At 46.5% G+C, this 26,736-nt stretch overlaps 1 protein-coding gene across 1 annotated transcript in view; it reads left to right on the forward strand.

The window, feature by feature from the left end:
* The window catches only part of MFSD8 (major facilitator superfamily domain containing 8), a 193,637-nt gene that overhangs the window by 164,253 nt on the left and 2,648 nt on the right, over positions 1-26,736 (forward strand). Inside the window, exon 9 of the mRNA XM_078676796.1 lies at positions 26,511-26,645. Within this exon, the coding sequence (XP_078532922.1) occupies positions 26,511-26,645 (135 nt within the window). The remainder of the gene's footprint in view (positions 1-26,510; positions 26,646-26,736) is intronic.

Genomic DNA, 26,736 nt, shown 5'->3' on the forward strand with positions numbered 1-26,736 from the left:
GGAGCCGCCGCTCCCTCTGCTGCTGTGATCGAGCTCCCGGTCGGTCCGGGAGTCTTGAAGACAAAGATGGCGGCCTCATAGTGAACACCGAGCGCGAGCTCGAACTGTCTCTCGGGAGGTTCCTCCCTCCCGCCAGTTGATGACCCCCGGTGCCTGGCCTGACAGAGGCGGGAGAAGCGCGGCACAGAACAACGGAGGCGGCCCTCTCCCGGATCCCGACGCTGAGTTGGGTCTGGGGTGCCGGCTCGGGACGGGGCAGCAAATTTAGGCCCCGGCTTTGGGGCCTAGTGCAGTGTGCATCTGGCGCTGTGGGGCGGACTGCGGCCCCCGCTTATGCCGCTGGGCTCACTTGATTGAAGAGGCCTGCCTGGCTGGCTAAGACTTGTGTTTGGCCCCCACAAACCCCTTCGGGGCAAAAAAAGCTCTGGAGCTCGCAGGGGCGTCTGGAGGTAGCACTGAGGCGACGGTGGGACGTCTGCCTCCCTGGACCCCACACGGATCTGGTGGCTGTCGCACTGCTTGAGGTGGAAACTGGGGGCACTTCACCCTTAAAAGGATTGTGTCGCTGGCTGCTGTCTCCTCCCCTCCCCCCCCTCTTCGTGTTGTGTGAATAGTGAATAACAGGGCTCAGTGGTGACCCTCCTGGACTGCTCTTTCAGGATATAATTGCCAGCTGGTGCCTCCTTGCTCTGCTGCACCCGGGACGGGGTGCAGGCCAGTGGGCCGGGGAACGAACTTGCGGCCTACAATGTGGGGCCCATCTGATGTGCGCTTATCACTGGTGTTGTGTGCGATTGAACCTGGTGGGTGCGGCTTGAATCTGCGGTGCGCTTGACTCGGCGCACGAATACTGGAGAACTGTGGGGGTGGCTCGTGACCCCATTGACGGGCTGCTGGAACCAGTGGCGGCTACAGAGGGGTCGGGGCTGCTGTTGCTGTGGGCATCCTGGACGCGACTCCCATGCCAACGAAGAAAATGGCGACAGGGGATAGAGGTTCGAGGGCCAATCCTCAGGCGCAACTCTCCAAATTCGCCTGGACCAAGAGTGGGGATAAGGGCGCCTCACCCAGAACGGACAAGGATGGCGCAGACTCGTCGCCCACCCCAGATAAAGAACCTACACTACATAATGTCATGGCGGCCATAGGGGGAATGTGTACTTCACTGGACTTAGTCATGACGGAAGTTTCTCTGCTCCGTGCAGACTTTAAGCAGATGAATGAAAAGGTGGGGGAGCTCAAGGTGGTGACTGCGGCATTACAGGAAGATACCTCTGAACTACAACGCCAAGTGTCTGAACTAGAGAGGAAACACACTCGAATGGCGCAACAACTGGACAACTATGAAGGGAGGGCCCGCCGGAATAACGTGCGAATCTTAGGCGTTCCGGAAAAAACTGGGGGACCTGCCGCGGATCTGTATGTGGAGGAGCTGGTTACGAAACATCTAAAGCTTAAGGCACTCTCTGCCTATTTCTCCATTGAACGAGCCCATAGGGTGCTGGGCGGGCGGCCCAAGCCTGGGGCTCCACCGCGACCCCTGATTGCTACAGTCTTTAACTTCCGGGACAGAGATAGTATTTTGCAGGCCTCCAAAATGGGTCCCCCGTTGAAGATAGACAACTACGAGGTTTCCTTTTTCCCGGATTTTACGGCACGGGTCCAGGCACAGAGGCGCAGCTTCCAAGCAGTTAAACAAGAACTCCGCAGCAGAGACATCAAATATGCAATGCTCTACCCGGCCAAGTTGAGAGTTGAACGGGACGGTAAATCATGGTTTTTTGATTCACCCGAGGTGGCCTGGGAATGGCTGGAGGGGTGGACAAGAGTCGGTGACCCGCATGGCTCCTGCCACGACAGAAGAGACCGGAGGAATGGTGAAGGGCCCGCTGCCCTGGCACAGGAGGCCGGGACGGAATCAAGTGGCCTTGATGAACAGGAATGAGTGCACTTTGTGGCGCATTGTTGGGCCAGTTCATGATATCCCCTGCAAGTATTGGGTAAGGGGGTGTGATTGAGGGGGATGACCCAGCGAGGGAGTGACTGTATGAAGGTACCTGGGTTAGAGGATTGTGAGTTTGTAATATGTACAATTTGTTACGCCTAGATATGATATGATCATTGGTTAAGGGCTATGTTTCAGAATGAAGGCTGTGATTTATTGTTGACATTAGACATTGCCATGGGATGGGGGACTCGCTATCCCCTGCGCGATTAGCAAAGGTTTTGGGGACACAGGCACTCTGCCATGTTGGGGGGTGGGCAGTTTGAGGTCCACAGGCAGGGGAGCAGGGTGTGGGGTGGAGGAGAGAGGGAGGGAGGTTCCATGGGACAGGAGGGGTGGTGGTATTGTTTGCTATGATGATGTCGAAACTGTGGTAGCAGCGGCGAAGGGGGGGGGCCGGGGGGGATTTGTTGAGTTTTGTTGTTTATTTTAGTTTTGGGCTAAGCTTTGACTCTTTATCTGCTTCGATGCATGCCTCAGAGGTGGGTCCGCAGGGATGTCTTGATTGTAATGGAAGACTCGGAACGAACAGGCACTGCGGCGGAGGTTAGTGCCTCACTGATGGCCCCAGTATCTCCTCTGACCTTACTTACTTGGAATGTGCATGGGCTGGGGGATAAGATTAAACGGGGATTAGTACTACAATATGTACGCCGTGCAGCGCCGGCACTGGTGTTGCTCCAGGAAACGCATCTCGTGGGCGCGACCTGTAAGGCTATGGACCGCTGGGGGTACACAATGGCAGTGCACTCTGAGTTCTCATCTGGCTCCAGAGGGGTGGGTATACTGGTGCGCAAGCGCTTCCCTTTACTTGTTCAGCAGGTTTGGAGGGATATGCAGGGTCAATTTGCTGCCATCTCCTGCCTGTGGGAGGGGAGGAGATTCAATGTAGTAATGGTATATATTCCGCCTGCCCTTCATACTGTAGCGCTTCCCGCCCTTGCCCGAGGGGGAGCTTATCATAGGGGGCGATTTCAACGCTGTCTTGAATGATGAACTAGACCGCCTCCCCGGCAGAGCGCCGGGGGGCGGGTAAGTCCCGACTGGCTGGTTTTATTGATGCGTTGGGTCTCACGGATGGATGGAGTTTCAAACATCCCGGGAGCCATGCATACACTTTTCACTCTGGGGTCCACAATAGTCTTTCCCGCATTGATTATTTCTTCCTCACCGCTAATAGTTTGCCACATCTGACAGAGGCGCTGATAGGTCCGCGAGGCATTTCCGATCACTCCCCGGTCTCCATGACCTACACCTCCTATTTGAAAACTAGAAGACGTATCTTTCCGATTTCCCCCGGTTATTTACAGAATCCGCAGATCAGGAAAGAGTTGATTGCAGTTACAAAGCACTATTTTCAAGAAAATGTGGGCTCGGTTCGCTCGCCACAGGTCTGGTGGGAGGCGTACAAAACAGTGTTGAGGGGACAGGCAATAGCCCTGATAACGGGTCACAGACGCGCAGCGAATGCTGACATACAGACGATCGAAACCGATCTGGCTGTGTTGCAGGAGGATCCCACTGGGGAAACAGCGCAGCAACTTTGCCTTAAACAGGCTGAGCTCACGGAGCATCAGAAAGAACGGGTACGACAACGACTCCAACATACGCAGCACATTATTTATGAAGTAGGGGATAAGGCGGGACGGCTACTGGCCTGGTTAGATAGGAAGGAAAAGGCCCAGAGGACGATAGTGCAACTTCACACCCTAGAGGGTGTGCTGGTCACCGCTCCGGCAGACATTAGTAGATGCCATGGCGGACTATTATGAGAAGGTGTATACCCCTACCTCCCGCATGTCCACGAAAGAAGTACAAACCTATATCAAGGATATAAAAATGCCCTCTTTGTCGGAGGAAGAGGCCATGCTCCTGGAGTCTGAGTTCACAAAGGACGAGGTTCTTGCTGCGGTTCAATCTCTGGAGTCGGGAAAAGCCATGGGTCCCAACGGGATTCCTATAGAACTCTACAAACGAGTATCTGATTTGACGGCTCCGCACCTTCTGCAGGTGTTTAAGGACAGCCTACATAGGGGAATACTACCACGAAACCAATGGATGGCTACGATCATTGCCATCCCAAAACCAGGCAAGCCCACGGACGTGTGGACGTCCTACCGGCCAATTTCCCTATTGAACACGGAAGCAAAGATATTGGCCAAGATGATTGCTACTCGGCTGACCCCACACTTGGAGAAGCTGATTCATCCGTACCAACCTGGGTTCATGCCGAACAGAAATACCGCTCTTAATCTCCGACGAGCCAATGCGGTGATGGCACAGATACCTAGTCTTTCAGAACCTGCGGTGATCCTTTCCCTGGACGCCCGCATGGCCTTCGACATGGTCGAATGGCCTTATCTTTTCACGGTTCTTCGGCACCTAGGCTTTGGCCCCAATTTTTGTGCATGGATAAAGTTACTTTACACTGAACCCCTAGCGCACGTAGTGGCGAATGGCCATATTTCAAGGGACTTTCGACTTGGGCGTGGCACGCGCCAGGGATGCCCTCTATCGCCCCTGCTCTTTGCCCTGATCCTTGAGCCATTGGCAGCTTGGATATGGTGGGACCCCATGATTAAGGGACTCAGCTGGACCGAAACGTGGGAGGATCGTATATCGCTATATGCTCACAACAACCTCCTTTATTTGACCTTGCCCAGACGATCAATTATAGTACTCCTTAACATCTGTGAAATCTTCGTGAGGGCCTCAGGGTATACTATTAATTGGTCCAAGTCTGTTCTGTTTGTCCTTAAAGGACCCCCACCGCAGCTCCCGGCTGATTGTCCACTGGTGGTCACCGACAGTCCCTTTAAATATTTGGGGTCTGGATAACGCCTAACCCAGAGGTCTTCTATCAGCGTAATTTAATGCCCCCTCTCGAACGCTTTCGCAGCGACGTCAAACATTGGCACACCTTGCCGCTGACCCTTCTGGGGAAAGCGGCGCTCTTTAAAATGATGACCTTGCCTCGGCTGCTTTATCTCCTTGAGAACACTCCTTTCTTAGTGCCTCCTAAGTATTTTACATCCATAAACGCACTTGTATCCGGTCTCCTTTGGGGGGACAAACCGGCACGCATTTCTTGTTATAAATTAGTTTGGGGTTGGTTCGATGGAGGCATAGCCCTCCCTGACATTCAATTGTATTATTGGGCGGCCCAGTTAAAAATCATAAATCAATGGCTACATGCTCCGCAGACACAGCCGGCGTACAAAGCGGACAGGTATGTTCTTGGGAACGGCGGAGTGATGCCCGCGCTTTTTGACAAAAAAAGTGTTGCAGCCCTGGTCGGCCCGACGGCTCATACGGTGCGGGTGTGGTATTTGGCTTCTGCCCGCCTTAAATGCAAGGACGCGCTTACACAAATGACGCCACTCTGGTCGTCACGCCGACTGGGCCGTCTATGTAATAGTAAAGGCTTTGAAGCCTGGGACTTGATCGGTATCTCTACGGTTGGAGACCTTTGGAGGCGTGAGGCCGTCCTTTCTTTTGAACAACTTAGGGACCAGTATGACCTGGCACGCACGGAGCACTTCCGATACTTGCAGATTAGTCATGCCCTGAAGTCACTAATCCAGCCCGGTGAGGAGCTACCAGAGTCTACCCCTTTGGAAGATAGGCTCCTAACGGAACATATGCCCAAAAAGGCTACTTCCTTCGTTTATCGTAAGCTCGCTAATAACCTGCCTGACCCGACCCTGAAGTTGAGGACCGCATGGACTGCTGAGGTGGGCGAGTTTGATGAGTCGGACTGGCAAACGGCGCTCTCCTCGCCGCGGGAAGTGGCTATACCAGCTAGGCTCAGATTAGTACAGTTAAAAATGTTGCATCATGTTTATTACACTAGGGTCTCCCTTTACAAGATGAAGAAAGCCACACATCGGTATTGTCTTCGGGGCTGCGGGGAGGAGGATACTTTCTTTCATACCATATGGGACTGCCCACGGATTGCCGATTACTGGGTGAAGGTTATGCGGACTGTATCTCAGGTGATTAAAGAGTCACTGGTCCCGGAGCCGAGATGCAAGACTGGGCCACACTCAGTATCATTGTTGGAAAGTGGGTTATTGGTAGGGGCAAATGTAGGTCTGCCACTGGCAATAAGGCGAGACCAGCGCGAGACCAGTGCCGGTGTTGAGGACGCCATCGGGCGGTGCCGTGAGGGAAACGGCTGCGTGATTGCAGAAGGGGAGCGCCGGGAGACTGCCTCCCGTAAGACTACATTCCCCAGCAGCCTTAGGGGCGCCCGTGACGCGAGGCTAGCGCACGGAGGTGCTTGAAAAGCCGACGCGCCCAGGAGCCCCTGGGGGAGCGAGACCAGCGCGAGACCAGTGCCGGTGTTGAGGACGCCATCGGGCGGTGCCGTGAGGGAAACGGCTGCGTGATTGCAGAAGGGGAGCGCCGGGAGACTGCCTCCCGTAAGACTACATTCCCCAGCAGCCTTAGGGGCGCCCGTGACGCGAGGCTAGCGCACGGAGGTGCTTGAAAAGCCGACGCGCCCAGGAGCCCCTGGGGGAGCGAGACTAGCGCGAGACCAGTGCCGGTGTTGAGGACGCCATCGGGCGGTGCCGTGAGGGAAACGGCTGCGTGATTGCAGAAGGGGAGCGCCGGGAGACTGCCTCCCGTAAGACTACATTCCCCAGCAGCCTTAGGGGCGCCCGTGACGCGAGGCTAGCGCACAGAGGCGCTTGAAAAGCCGACGCGCGCGGGAGAAGCCCGGGAGAAGGGCGGGGCCGTCTGTGGCCGTCCGGGGCCGGAAGAGACAGGGCAGGGCCAGAGACCCTGCTCAATTCATCTGGAGACTCGTAACGCAACCACAAGGTAAAGAGAGTGTAATAGCATAAGGTCTTTCGTGAACTGTTGTGCTATCGAATTGACCTCACCGTCGTAAGCTCTGAACTGGTTAGCGTATATTAAACTCTTGGCCCAGCACACATGCCGGGGCCCATGAAAGACAAGGCTATTGTGGGGGTGGGTTCTATTGACAATTTTCTTGTAAAAATTGTGAACAAGATCAATAATGATAGAAGGGTCTCCTTGGGTAGAGGTAATTCCTCAGATCAAGATCAAGGCCAAGTCAAGGAGAGCCCCTTTCCATTAGAGGTTCTACCGGATACTGTCACCATTACAGATATTGAACCAGAGGCAATCATTGCAGTAGAAGCACTGAACCACCAGGCCCCGGATACAGAAGTACTTGACAAGTCTATCTCAGAGTATGAGGAGGAGGCAGCTCCTGTCCAAATCCATTCTAGGCCAGTTAGAACCTGTAGGAAGCAGCAAGGTAAGAGGGCGGGAAGACATACACTGAAAAGAAAGGCAGAAACTTATCAATCTGATAGCAACCCCGTCCCGGATTTGCCTGTTATGGTGGGGAATAAGAGTGAGGATAATATAACTTTTGCCCTGGGCAATTGGGCCTGTTAATTCAAACTATGGAAGCCAAATTCGAGTTGAAACTAGCGGAATTTCTCAAACCACTAGTGTCTCAGCTGGAAACCGTTACTGCAGAGGTCAAAAGACTAGGTGGCCTGTTAGATAAGCAGTTAGCTGACATAGATAAAGTTAACCCCTCTCTACCCACACCTAATACAGACTCCTTGGAGAATGGCAGGAACGGGACAGCCATGATTGATAAAAACTTACACGCCTTACGTCAATCCTCTAGTGCTACTCAAGAATCTCCTGGTTCTTCTGTCCTACCCCCACCTCCATCTATCAGTACAGGAGTACACCCCAAACCTGGGCCAGTCACAAAGCCAATTGCTACCCCTATTAGGAGAAGTAATTTTATTGATCTTCCCCCTAGTTGTGCCCCTTACGTAATTGCATTAGTAAATGTGCCCCCACAAAACTCATCTTTGGTTGAGCCATTTGAGGAGTCACATGACTCCCTAAAATATAAAGTTGTATCTTGGCTGAATTCAAAATGTGGTTTCCCTCCAAAATTCGCAGGAGATATATTCACAGTTAGGAGGGTAAACTGGATTGGCCCCACACGCAAAACTTGCACTGGTGATTGCGTGGTGGTAAATTTCAGATCCCCCCAGCATGTGGCCACAGTTCTATTAAGGGCAGCCTCGATGGCCACCGATAGCAGCAGTATCTGTGTGCGCCCTTTGGGTTATTTCTATAATTATCTTACAGGACCTTCCACCCCTAGCTTGGGCAGCTTAGGCAGAAGCTCCTTCACACCTTATGGCCCTCTATCTGCTATCCCTAGCCAGACTCCAGGGAGGGAGAACCTCTTTAGGTTTGGACCCAACATTAGTACGCACAATAGATTTGACGCTTTGTCGGGTCTCGAGTTGTGCGATTGACGGGGGGCTGGAGAGGGTATGGAAGATGTTGCTGTAGTGGTCCATGCCCCTATGGCTCCTGTACCTTCTTCAGTTAGTAATGGATGTAAACCGGAGCTGGGTACTCCTGATAAAAGGGATAAGATCAGATTATTAAGCTGGAATATTGCCGTCTTACGGTCCAAGAGAGAAGATCCCAACTGGCTGAACTTTGTAAAAACGTATGATATTGTTGCTATGCAGGAGACCTGGGACATGGACTGTGACTTTTGGTTGGATGGATTTACTTCTTTCTTTGTCCCGGCATTACCATCTCCTGCAGGAAGGAACAGAGGGGGCCTGCTGATGTTGGTTTCGGTGAATGTAAAGGGTAAAATTATAAAAGTTGATTGTGACACCCATAACTGTCTAGTCTTAGAGGTAACTCTGGTTGACGGCAACAAAGTACTCTTTGTGAATTGTTATAATTCACCGAATGGCTACCCTGTAAATGAACACTTAGTGTGGCTAACTGATTTTTTAATTACATATAAAGAAAAGCAAACCACTTATTGCCATTTTATATTGTTGGGCGATTTTAATGTACATTTATGTGTAAATTGTGACCTAATTGACTCAGATGCCCCTGACAGTATTTCCCCCCCGCATTTTGAACACAGTCAGAAGGGGGTGGTTATGGAAAATCTATTGGCAACCAATGATTTATATGAGGCAGAATTTTTTGACAAAAATACTAGGGTATCTACGTATACTGGAAGGGACTGTGATTCAATAATTGATTATATATTTTTATCGTTAGGTCTTCTTAAATTCGTGATTTCTTATAACGCTGTACCGATGCCAGCGAGCGACCATAATCCCGTGGGGATGGAGCTAGTTAATGGCTTCTCCCTTATGAATTCTACTGATACATCTCAGGTTGTTTTATCAATTAAGACCAAAGACCAGGGGAGGAGGATGAAATGAAATGAAATGAAATGAAATTGGGTTTATAGAGCGCATGGCTGCCCAAGGGCGTCCCAGCGCTGGTACACTAATAACAGAACACAATAGGAAAGAAATTAGGGGGCCTTGGGGAAAAGAAAGGTTTTAAGTGATTTTCTAAATTTCAGGTAGGAGGGTTCCTTCCGTAGATCCCTGGGAAGGGCATTCCACTTTTTTGCTGCATTCAGCGAGAACCGGCGGCCTCCAGTGCGGGCTTTCCTCACTCTGGGTGTGATGGCCAAGTTTTCTCCGTCGGACCGAAGGGCCCGCGCCGGTTTATATGGACAGATCAAACCCCTCAGGGCCGGAGGGCCGTTACCTTGCAGAGATTTATAGGCAATGCAGAGTGACTTGAAGGAGATTCGCTCCTGAATTGGGAGCCAATGTAGGGCTCTGAGCAATGGTTTGGCTGAAGCCCATCTGGGAGCCCCCATAAGTAGCCTGGCGGCAGCGTTCTGTACTCGCTGCAAGATATTTATCGAGGCCTGAGGCGCCGCCAGGAGGAGGGCGTTGCCATAATCTAGTCTGGACAAAATTAGGCCCTGGATTAGGAGTTTTCTCGATTCGAAAGGAAGAAGGGGGAGGACCTTCTGTACAGCCCGCAGTAATCCAAAGCACCCTCCTGCCACTTTCTGCGCATGGGTCTTGAATGTTAATTGGGGTTCAAACCAAACCCCGAGGCTTTTAACTTTCTCCTTTGGCGGTGGTAGGTCCCCCATACAGGGAGGCCAATGCTCAGAGGACAGGGATGAAAGTGGGTGGCCCATGACCATAATCTCGGTCTTAGCTCCATTAAGTTTGAGTTTAGAGTCAGTCATCCAAGAGGAAATAGCAGTTAGGCATCTTGAGAGGTCGGATGGGTGTCCCCTTTGTTGTGACAGCGAGACGATAAGTTGTGTGTCGTCTGCGTAGCTAATGGATTTGATCCCGAAGGGGGCTACTGCCTCCTCTAGCGGGGCCATATAAACATTGAACAGTGTGGGGCTCAGGGAGGAGCCCTGAGGAACCCCACACTGAAGGGGGGTGGGTTTGGACATCGAACCATTTTCCCAAATCCTAAAAGATCTTTTCTCGAGGAAGGATTCCAGCCATCTGAGGGCTGACCCAGTGATGCCCAATTTGGCGAGGCGCTGGACCAAGGTTGCATGGTCAACGGTATCAAATGCAGCGCTTAGGTCCAGGAGGATCAGGGCCGCTGATCCCACTGAATCCAAGATGCATCTTGCCTCTTCCGTAGCCACTAAAAGGGCAGTGTCTGTGCTCTGGCCTGGGCGAAAACCTGTTTGGGAGTCACTCAGTAGGCCGTTCTTCTCCAAGTACTCTGAGAGCTGCCTATTCACCACCTTCTCGGCCACTTTGCCCATTCCCGGAAGCAAGGAGATTGGGCGGAAATTGGCCAGGTCTGAAGAGTCTAGGCCTGGTTTCTTAAGGAGCGTTTTAATTTTGGCTTGTTTCCAGCTCGGGGGGACCATGCCCGTGGCGTATGAGGTGTTTAACAGCTCTGTGGCCGTAGATGAGATCGTACTCAAAATTTGTTTGAGGATGTGCATAGGGGCTGGGTCAGATGGAGAGCCACTTTTTATGATGGCTAGCGTGTTGCAGAAGTCTTTCCTATTAATGCCGCTGAACGCCTTGAGTTGGTGGCTAGAAGGAACGGGGAGGGGGACTTCTATCGGTAGTGTAGCGGGCACTTGGGGAAGGCTATCGAGAATTTTTTGTATTTTGCCGTCAAAGAACTCCGCTAGCTGGTCACATCTTAATTCGGGGTCCTTATGCGTAGTTATAGGAGCTGGAATTTTGAGCAACTGCTTGACAATTTTAAACGTTTCCCTGGAGGAGTTAGCTGACGTTTTAATTTTCTCCTTAAAGAAATCTGCCTTGGATTTCTGCCGTGCGGTTTTATAGAGTCTCAGAGCAGCCTGGTAGGAGGTTTTACTAATGGGTGCCCAATCTTTCCTCCACTTACGTTCTGATTTTTTACAGGCTTTTCTGAGATCTCTTAATTCAGTCGTAAACCAAGGGGATTTAAAAGTGCTGCTCTTTTTTGTATTCAATTTGAGAGGCAGAACCGTGTTCAGGGAATTGGTAAGCCAATTATTGAAGTTTACATCTGCTTGCAGTACATCAGGTTCTGCATCGGGGGTAGATTGTTCAAGGGCAAGGATCAGGTCTTCCACCGATAGCCTCGGCCAATCTCTTTGAAGTATACGGGGACAGGTGGCCCTATTCTTTTCAAGATGGATTTCCCAGGAGAAAGGAACTAAATAATGGTCAGACCAAGGTAGGGGCAGAGGGGATTCAACTCTCAGCTGGGGAATGTTTGAAAAGATGGGATCTAATAAGTGGCCTTTATTATGAGTAGATTCCTTATTTAAAAGATCTAGTTCAAAGGTTTTGAGGTTTGAAATAAGATCAGCAGCTGCTTTATCAATAGGATCCTCGAAGTGCAGGTTCAGATCTCCCAGAACCAGAAAGTTGGAGGCCCGGGCTGCTGCTGCTAAGGTAGTTTCTAATAGGGAATCTGAGAAATGTTTTAAATTACCCGGCGGGCGGTAGATGAGGAATCCAGAGAGGGAAGACGTAGGTGTTAGTTGAATATTGAAGCCTGTACTCTCCGTATCTAAGATTCCGCCTTCCTCGAATCTACAGGTCAGGGATTCTCTGTAAATTATAGCGAGACCCCCACCTTTCCCTTCATCTCTGTTATGAGTCTGAATATTAAAACCACTAGGTAGGGCAGAGATGATATCGAAATCTGTATGAGGGGATAACTATGTTTCCGTGAGGAAGAGCAGATCGAGGTTACAATCTTCGATCAGCAAATTGATCTCTACCGCATGTTTTGGCAGAGATCTACAATTAAGTAACGCCAACCTCATGACTCGGCCAGTCTTCTTGCCGTTAGTCCCCACAGATATAGGATCAGGGCAGAATCGGCAGCGGCAGAGTGGGGCAACCGTCCAGTCCCGCTGAAGGCACCCTAGATCCCCGTGGTGTCGTAGCGCCAGCAGTTGCTCCCTTGAGAATTCAGCAGGTCCCGGACGAGCAACGGACATAGTGGCTGGCCCTAGGCCCGTTCTGGCCCGGACGGGCCCAGACGGGCTTGCCTCTGGCGCGCCTCCGGCGCGCCATCGGCGCGCCCGTTGCGCCCGCCCGCTGCGCGGACGGGAAATAGCCTCCATTTTATAGCGCCCGGGCCGTAATTCGCCCGGCCGCTAGAGCGCTGACCGTGCTTTCTTCCCAAAGATGTTGTGAATAGAAGGGTTAGACCCATGTAGTCAGTGGGACCTGGGTAATTGATTAGGGTATATGAAAGGGGTCCCAGACCAAGAACATAGAAAAATGTTTTCAATCACATAATTATTTAAATGGATTCAAGAAGCAAAAGATGGTGCTCAGTGTTTTTATTGTCACTGCACCAAAGGACATTCAATGTTCGAAAAATCATACATATAGTACACACATTTGGGTGCGCCCACAAAAGGGAAGGAGGGTGTGTGAGGGAGGGGGTGTATTTCAATTAGTTGTACATCACTAATCAAATATTCATAAAACATTAAATTCAGCATTCAAACCATGATTATCATAGATCCACAAGGAAGAGGTCAAATAACACACAAGTCCAATGAACCAATTTACAAAAGAAAAGAGACTCCCATAATGATTATTACTATCAGGCTGGGGTTAGGAGTTCTGAAGATTAGAACTTCCCTTTTGTGGGCGCACCCAAATGTGTGTACTATATGTATGATTTTTCGAACATTGAATGTCCTTTGGTGCAGTGACAATAAAAACACTGAGCACCATCTTTTGCTTCTTGAAAACATTTTTCTATGTTCTTGGTCTGGGACCCCTTTCATATACCCTTCTTCCCAAAGATGGCGGCCAAAGTCGTCGCCCTTCGGGAGCTTCTGTAGGTCCGAGTGTGGCCCTGACTCGGCCCTCGGAATGCTGGACGTGAAAGAGATTGAGCGTCCCAAGTGTCCCAGGCGGGAAAGGTAAGGCTGTGCAAATTAAGCAGCTAAAGTGCAAATTCTTAAGAACAAACAAACTATGCAAATAACAATTTAAAAAAAAAAAATTAAAATGAGGGTCGGGGGCCTAACTCCCGGCTTTCCGCCTCAGGAGTGCTCTGAAACTAATGGTAGTATAGTAAGTCTCCTCGCTCTTGTGGGTTGCTTTTAAGCGCCCGGGCCGTAATTCGCCCGGCCGCTAGAGCGCTGACCGTGCTTTCTTCCCAAAGATGGCGGCCAAAGTCGTCGCCCTTCGGGATCAAGTGGGGACAGGTAGTACCAGATGATTTTTTTTCTCACCATAACCACTGAGGCTACAGAACAATTGAACATCTGTGTTAATCCCCTTTCAAAAGGAGAGGAGATTCTAACCTCATTTGAAGACATCTGCCATATAGTATCCCTGAATTTAACATGCAAAGCCCAGGGAAGGAAAAATAGACCGGCATTAGGTTGGTTTGACACTACTTGTAGTAAAGCTCACAACCGCCTAAAAAAAACACTTAATACCTGCCCAAGGGACATAGCCTTAGTGCGGCAGCTGAGAAAGGATTATTCCAGGGCAACCCAAGCACGTAAACATGATCTAAAAAGGGAAGCCTGGGTGGAGCTCATGGATAAAGCTACCTTAAAAAATAGCTCGAAGTTGTGGTTAATAATAAATACCCCACTATTTGCACGTGATCAAAACGTGGAACTGGAACTTAATATCCCTGAGGACGACTGGCTTAACCATTTTGAAAAAATTTATGGAAGCAACATGGAGCAGGAGCTCTTTGAGCTTCCTGCTTCAGAATTTCCTATAGTGCCAGTAAATTTCAACATAATTGAAGTTATTGAAGCAATCGAGAGTAGCGCAGGTCAAAAGGCACCTGGACCCGATGGGGTTCCTTCGGATATGTTTAAGGCTAACCCGTTTTATTGGGCAGATATTTTATCTAAAGTTTTTTATGTTTCAACTGTTGAGGGATTTCCGAAATCTTGGTCCAGAGCTACCACAATCCCCGTGTTTAAAAAAGGCCAGAGGGGAGATCCAAGATGCTATAGGCCCATATCATTATTGGACTCCTCTGTTAAGATCTTAGGAAAAGTTGTACTAGCCAGAATAACAGCTTGGGCTACCAGGAATAATATCCTGACGGATGTACAATATGGCTTCAGAGCAAGGAGGAGCACAGAGGACCAATGCCTTAACCTCCACCTGATAATATCAAAGTACACGAGGGCTAAAAGGGGATCTATATTCCTAGGCTTTATGGACCTATCCACAGCTTTTGATCTAGTTAATAGATCAAAGCTGTGGACTATGCTCCTGACAATGGGCCTTGATTCCTCTTTGGTATACTTCCTGGCGGAGCTGCATAAAGATCTAAATGCCTCCATTAGGATGACTACCGACGGGAAGTGTACAGCAAACTTTAGGTCCCGACGAGGGGTACGCCAGGGCTGTATTTTGGCCCCAATGCTGTTCACGTTGTACGTGAATTCGTTGGAGGACAACTTAACAGCTGTAACTCAGGACATACCGTGCATGGGGGGGAGACCAATCCCGGTGCTCCTCTATGCCGACGATGCGGTGCTGATAGCCAGGACCCCGATTGCCCTGCAAAAACTCCTAGATTCTTTTGGATCCTTTATGTCCAATCTGGACTTGGTCATTAATAGTGCCAAATCGCATACAATGTCAGTGGGTTGTTCTAAAAGCAAAGAAAAAACATTCTTCTGTGGCAGTGAAGTTATCTCCGGTGTAAAGGTTTTTACCTACTTAGGTGTAGTGTTTGATCAAAGGGGAACCTGGGTTCCGCAGGTAACCTCCAAGGCAAATGCGGTTAGAAGTTCTGCTTCCGCAGTATTGGGGTTTGCAAAAAGACTTGGGGGGGACACCCACAGAGGCTATTCTGGCCATTTACAAAGCCAAATCAGTTTCTATAGCACGATATGGGGCAGCAATTTGGGGATACACAAAAACAGATTGCATCCAAGTGGAAGAAAATAAATTCCTACGATCATTGCTCGGTCTGCCCCAACAAACAGCGACCTATCCCCTACACCTTGAATTAGGGGTGGGATTTATTACTGATATGCTCAAATTAGCACCCATAATGTAATGGATAAAACTCTGGACCAGAATCTTAGTTTGAATCATATAATCATTAAAGACTGTATGAATCTAGATCACGTGAGGGATATCCAGTGGTTGTCATATGTAGAGAATGTGGCTGCAAAGCTAGGACGTCCTGAGATTTTTGAAAGACCGGAATCCCTATGTAAAGAAGATCTAGTATGGGTGAAGATCAATTTCATTAAGCACTGTGACGCGGAGCGAGAGGCGAAGGAACTGGGTAAATCCTCAGTGAGGAGTCATGTAATGATAACTACCACTCCTGAGATGGCGCCTTATTTGTCAGTGGTAACAAACTTTTTCCATAGATGGTTACTGACAAAATTCCGTTTCAATCAAATTCACACAGTCTTATGGGATATGAAAATCTGGTGTAAGTTAGAGGATTCTACCCCATGTAAATGTGATGACAAGTCTATTCAGGATACTGCGCATTTCCTATTTTTTTGCCCTTGGTTTTCTGAAACCCGTAAGCGATATGTCAAACCTTTGCTGAAAGAGATGAGTTTTTCTCAGTATAAACCTGCCCTGCTATTTTTGTTAATGTTGGAAACCCCTGTCATTATGTATTGTATTGCTAGTTTTTTTACAGCTGCTGTAAGAATTAGGAGATTAAGATTGGACTTTTAATGCTGCAAAACATTTTTTTTTTTAAAACTGTATTTTGTATATAAATTATCGATTGTGGGATTTGTATGGAAAGGGAATCATGAATTTAATTGTATTAATTTGACCTTTTATACTGTTTTTAATATGTATTTAACATGTTTTAGTATACTTTTATGATTTTAATTAATCGAATAAAGTGGTTTTGACTGACTGACTGACTGACTGACTGAATAAGGCCACTAACACATGATAGGACTCAGCATAGGTCTTAGAAAAGTATTCCTTTGCTCAACCCTTGGTAACGTGGCTGCGAGCAGACTGGCTTAACTTAAAAGACAGGTATGTAAAGCATTTAAAAACACAATTTCAGTAAATAATTAAGACACAACACAAAATAAAAATCCAACACCAATTTATAAAAATAGGTAATATTTGTATATTTTAAATGACACCAAAACGAAAATAATCCACTGTAGGGAACCTGATATATGAATTTTTATAGATTAGTCACTTTCTAGTGCTTAGAAACCAACAGCGCCCCTTTAAGTCTTTTTGTTTTCTCTGTCAGGGACACACCTTTATAAATTGTTCTGAAGAATTCTCACCACTGTAGTGGGCCGCCTTCTTCAGCAAGCGGGGTCCAGTTAGAACACCTTCCTGGCGTTCTGCTTGCAGGTCCCAAAGTATCCAACACACAATCCAAGGTTCTGGAATCTCCAAGAGGGTCCTTGAAAGTGTGAAACTTCAATTCCGCAATCCACTTGAACAAAACCCTTACAAATCCACGGTACTCCAGGCTTGGAATTCTTAGTGGGGCTGTCCAGGTGAGCTCTGTTAACCTGTAGCTTGCAGGGAGTTTCCACTCTTGAGTCTTTTGGCAGCAAGGTAATCCACAGGGCTGTAGTTTCAGATGGTGCAGTCTTCATAGGTCATGCCTTAGAGTGCCTTGCACACAGCAAAATCTTCAGCAGGTCACTTCTTGCTTCATTCAGTTTCAAGCAGCAGATCTGGCGCGCTCTGCCTCACTCAGCTACGTATTCAAAATTCTCTGGGTCAAGCACCAGGTCACTGCTGACCAATGAGAGCAGGGCAACTCCTCCTAGTTATGACCACATCCGGTGGTGTGTGGCATTAGTTTTCCCCAGAGTGCATCATCCTTCCAAATCCATAATGGCTGATTTTCCAGCAAGGAGGTAAGAGCTGGCTAAACACACCCCATGGGATATCCCATTTCCATGGACCCTCCCAGTACCTTCTGTAAATACCTTTCTTAAGCCTAGTCCTGACTCTCGGTCACGACTGTCATAATGGACTAAAACCCAGGCCTCCCCTCTTGCCTTTGAAGAGCGTAGTTTACGACGCCACCTCCTGGCCTGGCATTCCTATAGAACAGATCACTGCCCTCCCAGCAGCCTGGCTAATCCACTTAACTCTGACCAATCAGGGCAGACCACTGAAAGGCTGAATTTGGACTTACAAACAAGAAAGTCTCATAACTTATTGTATGTACACTTTAGGAGAAATTCAACAATATAATATCGTTGGATTTACTACGACCATTCTGGGAAGTCTTTGAATGGTCCGGATAGTCCTCTCCTATCAGTATTTATTAATCAATCACTTCCTACCATGTTATCCTATGGGCTATGGGGTTTGCAATGGGGAAAATGACTTGCTCCACTTTTGTAGCACCAGGGCTTATAAAACCATATTTTATAAGTATTTCCCTAATTTCTACCGGACCCCCACCCCCTGTGCAACTAGGGGAGACTTCAGGGGTTCTGAATCTGCAGAAATATTGCAGATCACCCTTACCCAATTCTTCCAGCATCAAAGTCGAATTTGAGCACCTCTTTAAGACAATGTGGGGAGTGAAATGTAAAATTTCACTTTACCCAGGCTTCTAAAAATTCATTTTATAAGGGCGCTCCTTATAGATAACTGACCCCCCACCCCTGGGATACCTAGGGGTGACCCTGGGGTTCCCTAATATGCAAAACATGGTAGGTTTTTAATTTGTAAGGGCCCCTACCCCCAAAGTCGAGTTTGGGCACAATTTAAGGCTTAAAAAGCTGTCCTGGCCACCAGTGCAGCTTTTAAACTGACCTCAGGCTTCAGCACTGCACACATGCTGATGCATAGAATCTGGTGGACTCTAAACTGCCATGCCCCAGGATACTGGAGACTTCTAGGTAGTTTCAATCCCCTGCCCTATTACATACTAGGGGCTTAGGTGGTAGGTCATGCCAACTACAGGGGTATCCCACCATACTATAGTGTACCCATGTGTATGTTGGGTGTCTTAACTGTGTTCTAATGTGTTCCTTTTAGCTTGGCACTGACCCTGGGCCTGGTTAAACAGAGCCCAGGGTCAGTCAGAGTCAGTTACCACCAGTTCTAGTCAGCAAAAAGTTGGGGGGTGCCCAGGGCACAGGATGACTTTGCAACAATCATGTACGCTAAAAGGAATATAGCTAGGTTCTGGGGTGCATCACAGGTGCCGGCGCTTAGGGAGTGGTGCTCAGATCTAGACTCTGCGATGGTGGCTGAAAGAGCAGTGTATCTGAATCGCAAATGTCCGAAAAAGTGGGCTAGAATCTGGGGGGCGTGGAATGAGTACAGGGGTTTCATATGTGAGCCACCGCAATTAGGCAGTGACAACAATTCTGAGTGAGGGGGGGGAGGGAGCTCCGAGGAAGGGGGGAGGGCTATCGAACTGTTATAAATATATTGTGTACCCGAAGTGCCAGTGAATTTGCTTCCATGATGACCCACTATTCCTGTAAGCATGTATTGATTTTTCTATGCCCACTGTTTAATGCTTTGAATCAATAAAATTGTTTTAAAAAAAAAAAGATAATATCCCAGTAAGTGGTAATGGATATTTCATCAGTTCAAGTGTATCGTCTCTGTTCACGGCTACACTCTCGGCTTGTGTCCAATTGAGCATCGAGCCCTCCCAAGCCGCAAATGGTAGGGGTTCCGAGGATTTCCATCTCCGGGTAACAAGGCGCTTAGCCACTATGAATCCCAAGTCTAGAAAGTGGGAAGTAACCATATGTTCCTTGTGCCTGCGATGCAGTCCCAAGAGGCATATTTCCCATTTGTGCAGGTCCAGTGCATGCAGATAAAATTGATGTGATACTGCAGTAGTAGTTGTGTAAATAGGGGCATGCCCATAGCATGTGCAGCAAGTCAACGTCTCTCAGGGCACAGCACATTGGCAGGTGTGAGATAAGTCCTGTGTACTATATAAAGCTGAATAAGCTTTAACCGGGCATTACGCAAGCATGGCAGTCCATTCCTCATCAGTGCAAGGGCATGTTAAGTCTGCTTTCCAGTGTTGTCGTAGAGTTAGAAGCTGTGGAGTATTGAGGGGGGAGGGGAGAATCACTGAACCATCGTATGAGGTATCCACCCTTGCCCATCACATGCAGATATTGGATTGTGAGATGGATGGGCAGTTCGGCGGTCATGTTCTCCCAGTGGTTCCCCATTGTGGCGATCATTGAGTTGTGGAGTAGAAATTGGCCCAGAGGCAGGCCGTCCTCCTCCATCAGCATCGCGTATGTTGCCAAGGTGCCTTCCCTGTATAGGTCCCCCAGCATAAGGGATCAGATGTTTAGTAATGTGGGGGCACCGACGATAGCAGCGTTGCCTCCCATTTCTGTTCAAGGGCTGTTCAGTATACATTCAAAGCACCCACAGTACACATCTGATACATTCACACTTTGCACGAAAAGCTCAACCTTTAAAGTATTCATTGTTTGCATTCCTCTGGTGGTGCTATCCGATGCTGGTTTCAAATAAGAAAGTGTCGCAACTCACCCAAAATTTGACCAGCCCACAACCCCATTCACCATTCTCCTCTGCATTTTCATCCCAAAACTGAAAATAGTCATACAGAGCAGCTCCAGCAACAAAGAAGGTCACCAATCCTCCTACACCATCACCATAATAGCCTCCATTCCCTGGTATCATCTACCACATCCAGTTCCTTTAAACTATCGGGTTGATGGAGCCCTAGCGATGTCCCTCCAGCAACAAATTAGATAGTCACCCTCCATCAGCATCAGTAACCAGAACAAACACCCACTCAAAATTACCTATCTCCCAAAGGACCCTCCCCAATGGTACTTTGACTACAGAATTAATCAAACAGAAGCAGGGTTTCAAGGACACTGTGGATTATGTATGCTTGTAAATGAGCAAAACAAGGAGATCTTCAGGTCAACTTCTAGTGGGAGTGTGAAAAATATGAAATTACCGATATAGTAATAATATAGTAGATCCACAAAATTTATAAGGCAGTGGTTTAACTTATTTTTATTACATGCCAAAATAGGTCTGTTTGTACATGGACAAAAATAGCTCCAATGTAGCTGGGAAGTAACAGCATTGTACATCACAGGGGGGATGGGCAAGCAACAGAGTGCTGTACATAACATAGTAAGGGAACCAAACACAAACCTTTTGTGTTTCCACCCAGATAACTACAGATATCTAAGCTTGGTCAGTGACTTATTGCTCTTGTGGCTGAAACCAAGGGCCAGAATATTGACGGTCGGACTTACTATACTAGGCCGGTACATGGTGGATAACAGTCATCTTTGAGAGTGTAAAAAATTGTATCATCTCGGTTGAGGGCTGCAGAGTCCCTCATCATTCCGCTAACTGAATCTATTTAGCATGGCAAAGAAAATACTCCAAATGTAGAAATCTGGGGTAGTTACTTAAAAATGGGCTGCTCGTTTCTAAACTGTGTGTTGTCTGATGAACAGATTTTAGAAGCTGTAAAGACAGACTTTGTAAAAACTCATCACACCCACTCCTCCCTACATCCAGGCCCCAGCCAGAGAGACCCCTGTGAATGTGTCCAGTGGCATGAGACTGAATTCAGCACCAATATATTACTTTCCTGTTCAAAATCAAAGACACCTTCTCCAAAGAAAACACTCCAACCATTGTTCAATACTTAGTCCATGAATAAGTTCAACAAATATGTCTGGATCACTGCCCTCTCTGCACCCATAAACAACCTACTTAAATTAGAAAGCTGCTATATTCTGGTCAATGCTTACATTTGCTTCACTTCAAATTCCCATTTTATTTGTAAGGTACTCCTCTCACTAGGCAACACAATTCTGCACCAACAAATACCTTCTATACAAGGTGGTGGAGTATTGACAATGCATGCAGAGGGAGTTTCTTGTACAAAAAAACGGTGCGAATGTTGCATGTACTTCAAATACACGGTTATGTTTTACTCCACCTCCCCAAAATGATCCCTCCCATTAGCACCTCTCCAAAGGAGCGGTACAAAATGGGGAATCTACCCCCGCTGAGACCCAACCTCCCACCACTGCCTCTGCCACAAGAGTGAAGTCATATCCAATAGCCTGGGATACTGAAAGTGGGGTCAGGGACAGATGAAGTTCAGCAAGAGGCATAGGAAGGCTGGTGAAGGACTCTACATTAGAATCCCATGTGTTGCCATAAGCCTTGCCCAACTGCTCTGCCACATCAAGAGCTAACACATCTATCTCCCCAGCACAAGACACTTAAGGATGTAGTGCCAGCTTCCTGCATGACCCATCGGGAAGAGGGCGCTCTGAACGGTTCACGTAGGTCAATTAGCAGTTGCGTTCTCCATAGGGACAGATGTTTGCTGTCATTGCTTCATAAGCCTTTATGCATTTCACCGCACACAGTTTTGGGGAATCGGGAAAAGAAGGGTAGTTAAGCACACAAGAATTACATTTTGTACGTCTTGACATATGTAAGGTGACCCTTTCTGGGGTAAATACTATAACCACAATATCTATAGCTCTGACATCTGAGACACATCGGCTAGAGATTAAGCTGAGAAGATTGGCTAGTTTAGCCGAGATTCCCTTCCATGATAGGCATTTATTTGAAGACCAAGACATGAATAGGTTGAGGACCTTGTTAACATCCCAGTTCTGGAGGAAGGTAGAGGCAAATGCCTCTCAAAAGCTTGTTCACCTACAGGTGATCGCCCACCTGAGCATGACCTGCCTATATCGCCAATCTGAAGGTATTGACTGTTCTGTAGGCAAGCCCTCCACCAAGGAGGCGAAGAAGTTCATGATATGGACAACATCTGCCCCCACGTGATCCAGATGTGTATGACACCAGCCCATCCATCAAGTCCATGCTGATCGATAACGATTGACCGTACTGTCAACCCACGCCTTGGAGAGTAGGGATGCAGTGCCTCTCGAAAGGCCTTGAACTTTCCAGCATTCCCTGTAATCCTCCACGCCATAAGAGGTGGACACCCCTCCATCACCAGAGGATGGGAATTCTCCTCCGGATCCCGGAGGAGACCCGGAAACAGGGGTAGAAGGATTAGAGAATCCCAAGAAAGTTCCAGAAGATCTGTATACCAAGCTTGCGATTGTTCAAGAAAATTCCCTAGGCAACTTATTAGTCTAATAAATATGCAAGACCATTATTCCCACATTATAGGAGAAGACTCATTGTACGACAAATCTTTTTATTCATACAAATCATTTAAAAAGACCATAATTGATTCTATTTTACTAAATAAACATATTTAGGACAATAGCATAGCAATAAAAGCATCAGTAATGGCAATAACGATTGTTTTCCAAATGCCTCATACAACAGGAAAAGCTGCATGTCCTATAGGTATGGTCCATGTTGGAAGAGCTGTACAATCAATCATGAGGTTAAATGTATACAAATATGTTAAAGTATTGATAAATTAATTAGCACAAATGAAAAACAATAAATGCAATAAATTTGAAAATGCAGTTTGATGACTTTAAATTCAATGATGAGTCTTCATAGTATCTACACACATTTCAGCGAGCAGAGCACCTTCATCAAGAAAGCTACATTAAATCATATGCCAGGACCCAAAAAGAAGGTGGTCAAGAATGTACATCAAACATGTACTGGACATAGGAATGCTACCAGTTTACTTATTGCTGTAAAAAGGAGGCTCAATAACTGGTCTCGGTTTTATCATGACTGAAGCCCATCATGTAGAGATATATGAACAAGAATTAAAAACAGCAACTTTTATAATATAGGATCAGCGTCTAGGAATGAAGCTGAGAAGGATATTTCTATTTATATGATAGCTATATGTTATCTCGATGTAGGAAATCAAATCTCATATTAATTCCAGACCATTGGGTGGAATGGTGCTAGGCAGTAGAGCATCACTGTATAGGTCATAGTCGAAGATTCTTTGCGATCTCCATGTCTGGGCCACCAGGACAATGTCTGCCGCTTGACACTAGACCTGGACTGAGAGACTCATGATCATCACAAATGGGGGTGGGGGAAGGCATAGCCCCTCTCCGGCTGCCAGTTTTGGAGGAAAGCATCCGTGGCCGCTGCCTCCGGGTTTGGGAGCCAGCTGAAGTATCTCAGAAGCGATCTATTAGAACCATGCAGAAGACTTTTTGTCCCAACAGGCATGTACTGTGATCTTTGTTCAGTCATCCGCACCATTTCATGTTATACGTATCTAATATATATTGGTTCAAGATCTAAGGACTCTGAAAGCCACAAATCCTTACGTGTATTTACTGTTTTTATTTTTTGTTTGTGCAAGAGTACAACTCTTATAGGGCATTATTTCGGATGATTAATATGTATTTAGCTGCCATATCTCTTTATGGTACATTGTATTTGACTGTTATCTAATGCATCTTCCATCTGTTTGTGATTTTATCAATCAAGATGGCCAGTATAGCAACACCAAACTCTTTTCCTCGGGTTGTAGAAGTACTTGCTTCGACTGGAAAGTGTGGTACCCGGTAGTTTTACTGTTTATAGATCTTTTAGAAGGCAAGGAGTGCCCTCTGAAAAGGAAATTCTATTTACTCAAACATTGTCAAGGTGGTGGTGATCTTAAAGAATTAAAAAATATACCACCTTTAGAAAATCCTGGCTATAGTCAAAGATATTTCAAGAAAGTAAATGTTATAATGGATAGATATAGATGTTATTCTGGAGTACAAAGGAAGGATGAAACCATTGAAGAATATATGTTTGCACTTCAAACTTTGACAAAATCGTGCAAGTTCGAAACCATAACCTATGACCAAGTATTTCGAGATAAGGGTATGATGAGAACCAAAGGTAAGAAAGTCCAAGAGAAATTATGGGTGTGCACTGAAATGTCATTGAATATTACAGTGAACATCGCTACAGACATTGAGCAGTCTGAGTAATTTGCAAGTGAATGCAAATACATGTAGGAAGGTTGTCCGTTTCTAAAAGTAACCTCCTAAAGTGGCACGTTACCATTAAAGCGAGAAAAAGAGATAACATGGAAGTTCTGTTGTGAAATTATTTATCTTGTTGGAAACTTCAAAAGGTTCCAGTCACAGATAACAATTTGTAACCGCTGTATGCCTAAGGGACATTTTGGGATTGTATGTATGGCTAAAATATGTACAAGATTCAAATTCATCATCGAAAATGAGGAAAAAGTGGATGAGTTCAATTACAATTGGTTACTGTATGTGAAAGACCGTGAATTTAAAGGATTTCCCAGGTGTGTTAGGTGTGTTTTTGTCGTGGATGGCAAAGCAGGTGAAGATGAATATTCGTTTTCCTGGTATCGTATAAGTAGATCTCTAATGGAAAAAATCTGGAAGAAAAAACTTTGCCACCTCATGATGTATAACCTTGATGATTCATGGGTCATAAACTTGATTTATTGAGATATGTTTGAGTCAACAGAGGCAAAAATGTACATGGCCAAAAGAGGTGCTCTTATTTTGGGGTTGCCCCATCAGCAGGAATTAAATATCCATTTAAATTCCAAAACGGCGCCACCAGTGTATTCCATAAGGGGTGAAGGAAGTAACAATGGGTATTTTGCTCTTTTAAGAAAAGATTTACAAATGTAACAATTTGGGAAATTCTATGGTTGCAAACACAAAATTGTAATGAAAGCCAATGCTACACCAATTCGACAAAGAGTTCCTAATGTACCAGTAAATTATAGAGGGAAACTTAAAACAGTTCTGGAAGATTTGTGTTCTAACCAGATCATTGAACCAGTAAAATCCTCTCCATGGGTTTCGCCAGTTACAACTGTGACGAGGTCCAATAGTTGGGACATCAGATTACCAAGGATAGCATAAAGCCACAACAAAGCTCTGTTAAATCGAGTTGAAAACCCCCACAACACAAACTAAAGAACAACTGTTTTCTTTCTTTGGTCTAATCATTTTTTTTCTCCAAATTTGATGACGGTGATGCCATAAAAATGTAACCTTTTCGTCATGAGTTTGTATATGGTATGGAGCAACAGGAGGTGTTTACAGAGTTTAAGCAGGAGATGTATTTTGTGGAATTCAGAGGATGTCAAAGCTCTGCTGGACTCAGTAGTAACTCGCCTGGACATCGCTCCTCATTGGATTACCACATTGGATTCATGGGGATCAGCCCGCCTGGAGATGAAAGGGGCTTAAAGCTCTTTCACTTTGAAGTATGTGGCTGTGTATTCTCCTTATTTTTGCTTATCCTTTTCCTTTACAACGCAAGTAGATACTATACCATATCCCAAAGAGGAACCTGAGAACTATGTCGCCCTATTAAGCGACATAGATAGATTAAGTAAGCTGGTTAAGGTATTTTATGACCCATGACATTTCTTCTGCTTGTAAAGATTCAGTAGTTTAACAATTTCATAGACTTGTCACTTTTGTGCTTTGACGCTCCCCTCTGTGGAAATCTCCATCCCGGGGTCTGTTTGATGCTGTCAGGAAGCAATGCCGTCGTAATTCGATAGTTCATGAAATGGGAAACTAAGGACCAGTGCTGAAAGTGAACAATCTACTGTGATTACTGTTCCAAAGATGAGAGATTCTTTTTGAAAGTATTCTAATATATGCTTTGGAAATATTATCATTTTTAACATTGATGGATATTTTTTTAATTTATTTATTTAAACTTGTATTGCGCACAGCTACCCTCAATGGGTTTCCCGGCGCCAGAGATAGATAAAAGAAAGAAACAAGCAGAAGGCCCGAAACAGGGCTGGCTGTGCAGGGAATTTAATTAAACAAAAGGGTCTTCAGTTTTTTACGGAATGAAAGGAGATCGGAAAGGAAATCACTTGGTATATATTGTGGATGTAACCTGTTTCACTGAATGTAGTACGAGGCATCTGTAGAAATAATATTGTACGTCGAGGTTTAGTGTAAGTTTGTAAAAACTATTTGTTTTACAGACTACATTTTTTTCAAGAGCATATAGCAAGAGACTTAGGATGTTGTATGCATTTTGTGTTCTAGGCCTCAAGACTTTGGGGAAACGGTTTGCAGCGTTTCTTGCCTCGTAGTCCGCATATCATGTTATGTTTATTGCTGCAGTGTACTTAGTAAGGTTTGGTAATTTGTAATATTTCGCAAACAAAACACTAAATTCTTATTCACTTTTTTACATTTACTTCCTAGCATAGCTACACCGTTAACAATGGACATGTATGCATGGACGAGAACCCAAGCCGTCTTTTATAATGGAATAATCCTTGCTGCAATGGGTGTTGAGGCTGTGATTGTATTTATGGCGGTGAAAATACTATCCAAGAAGTAGGTGTATTTATTGTAATATTTTTAGATATTCAGAATCCCCCCAACTCTCAAAAACGCTTAAACGTGCCATGTCATTTTGCTGTCCAAA

This window comes from Lissotriton helveticus, chromosome 2_1 (genome assembly GCF_964261635.1).
Source record: "Lissotriton helveticus chromosome 2_1, aLisHel1.1, whole genome shotgun sequence".
In the NCBI taxonomy this organism is placed as follows: Eukaryota; Metazoa; Chordata; class Amphibia; order Caudata; family Salamandridae; genus Lissotriton; species Lissotriton helveticus.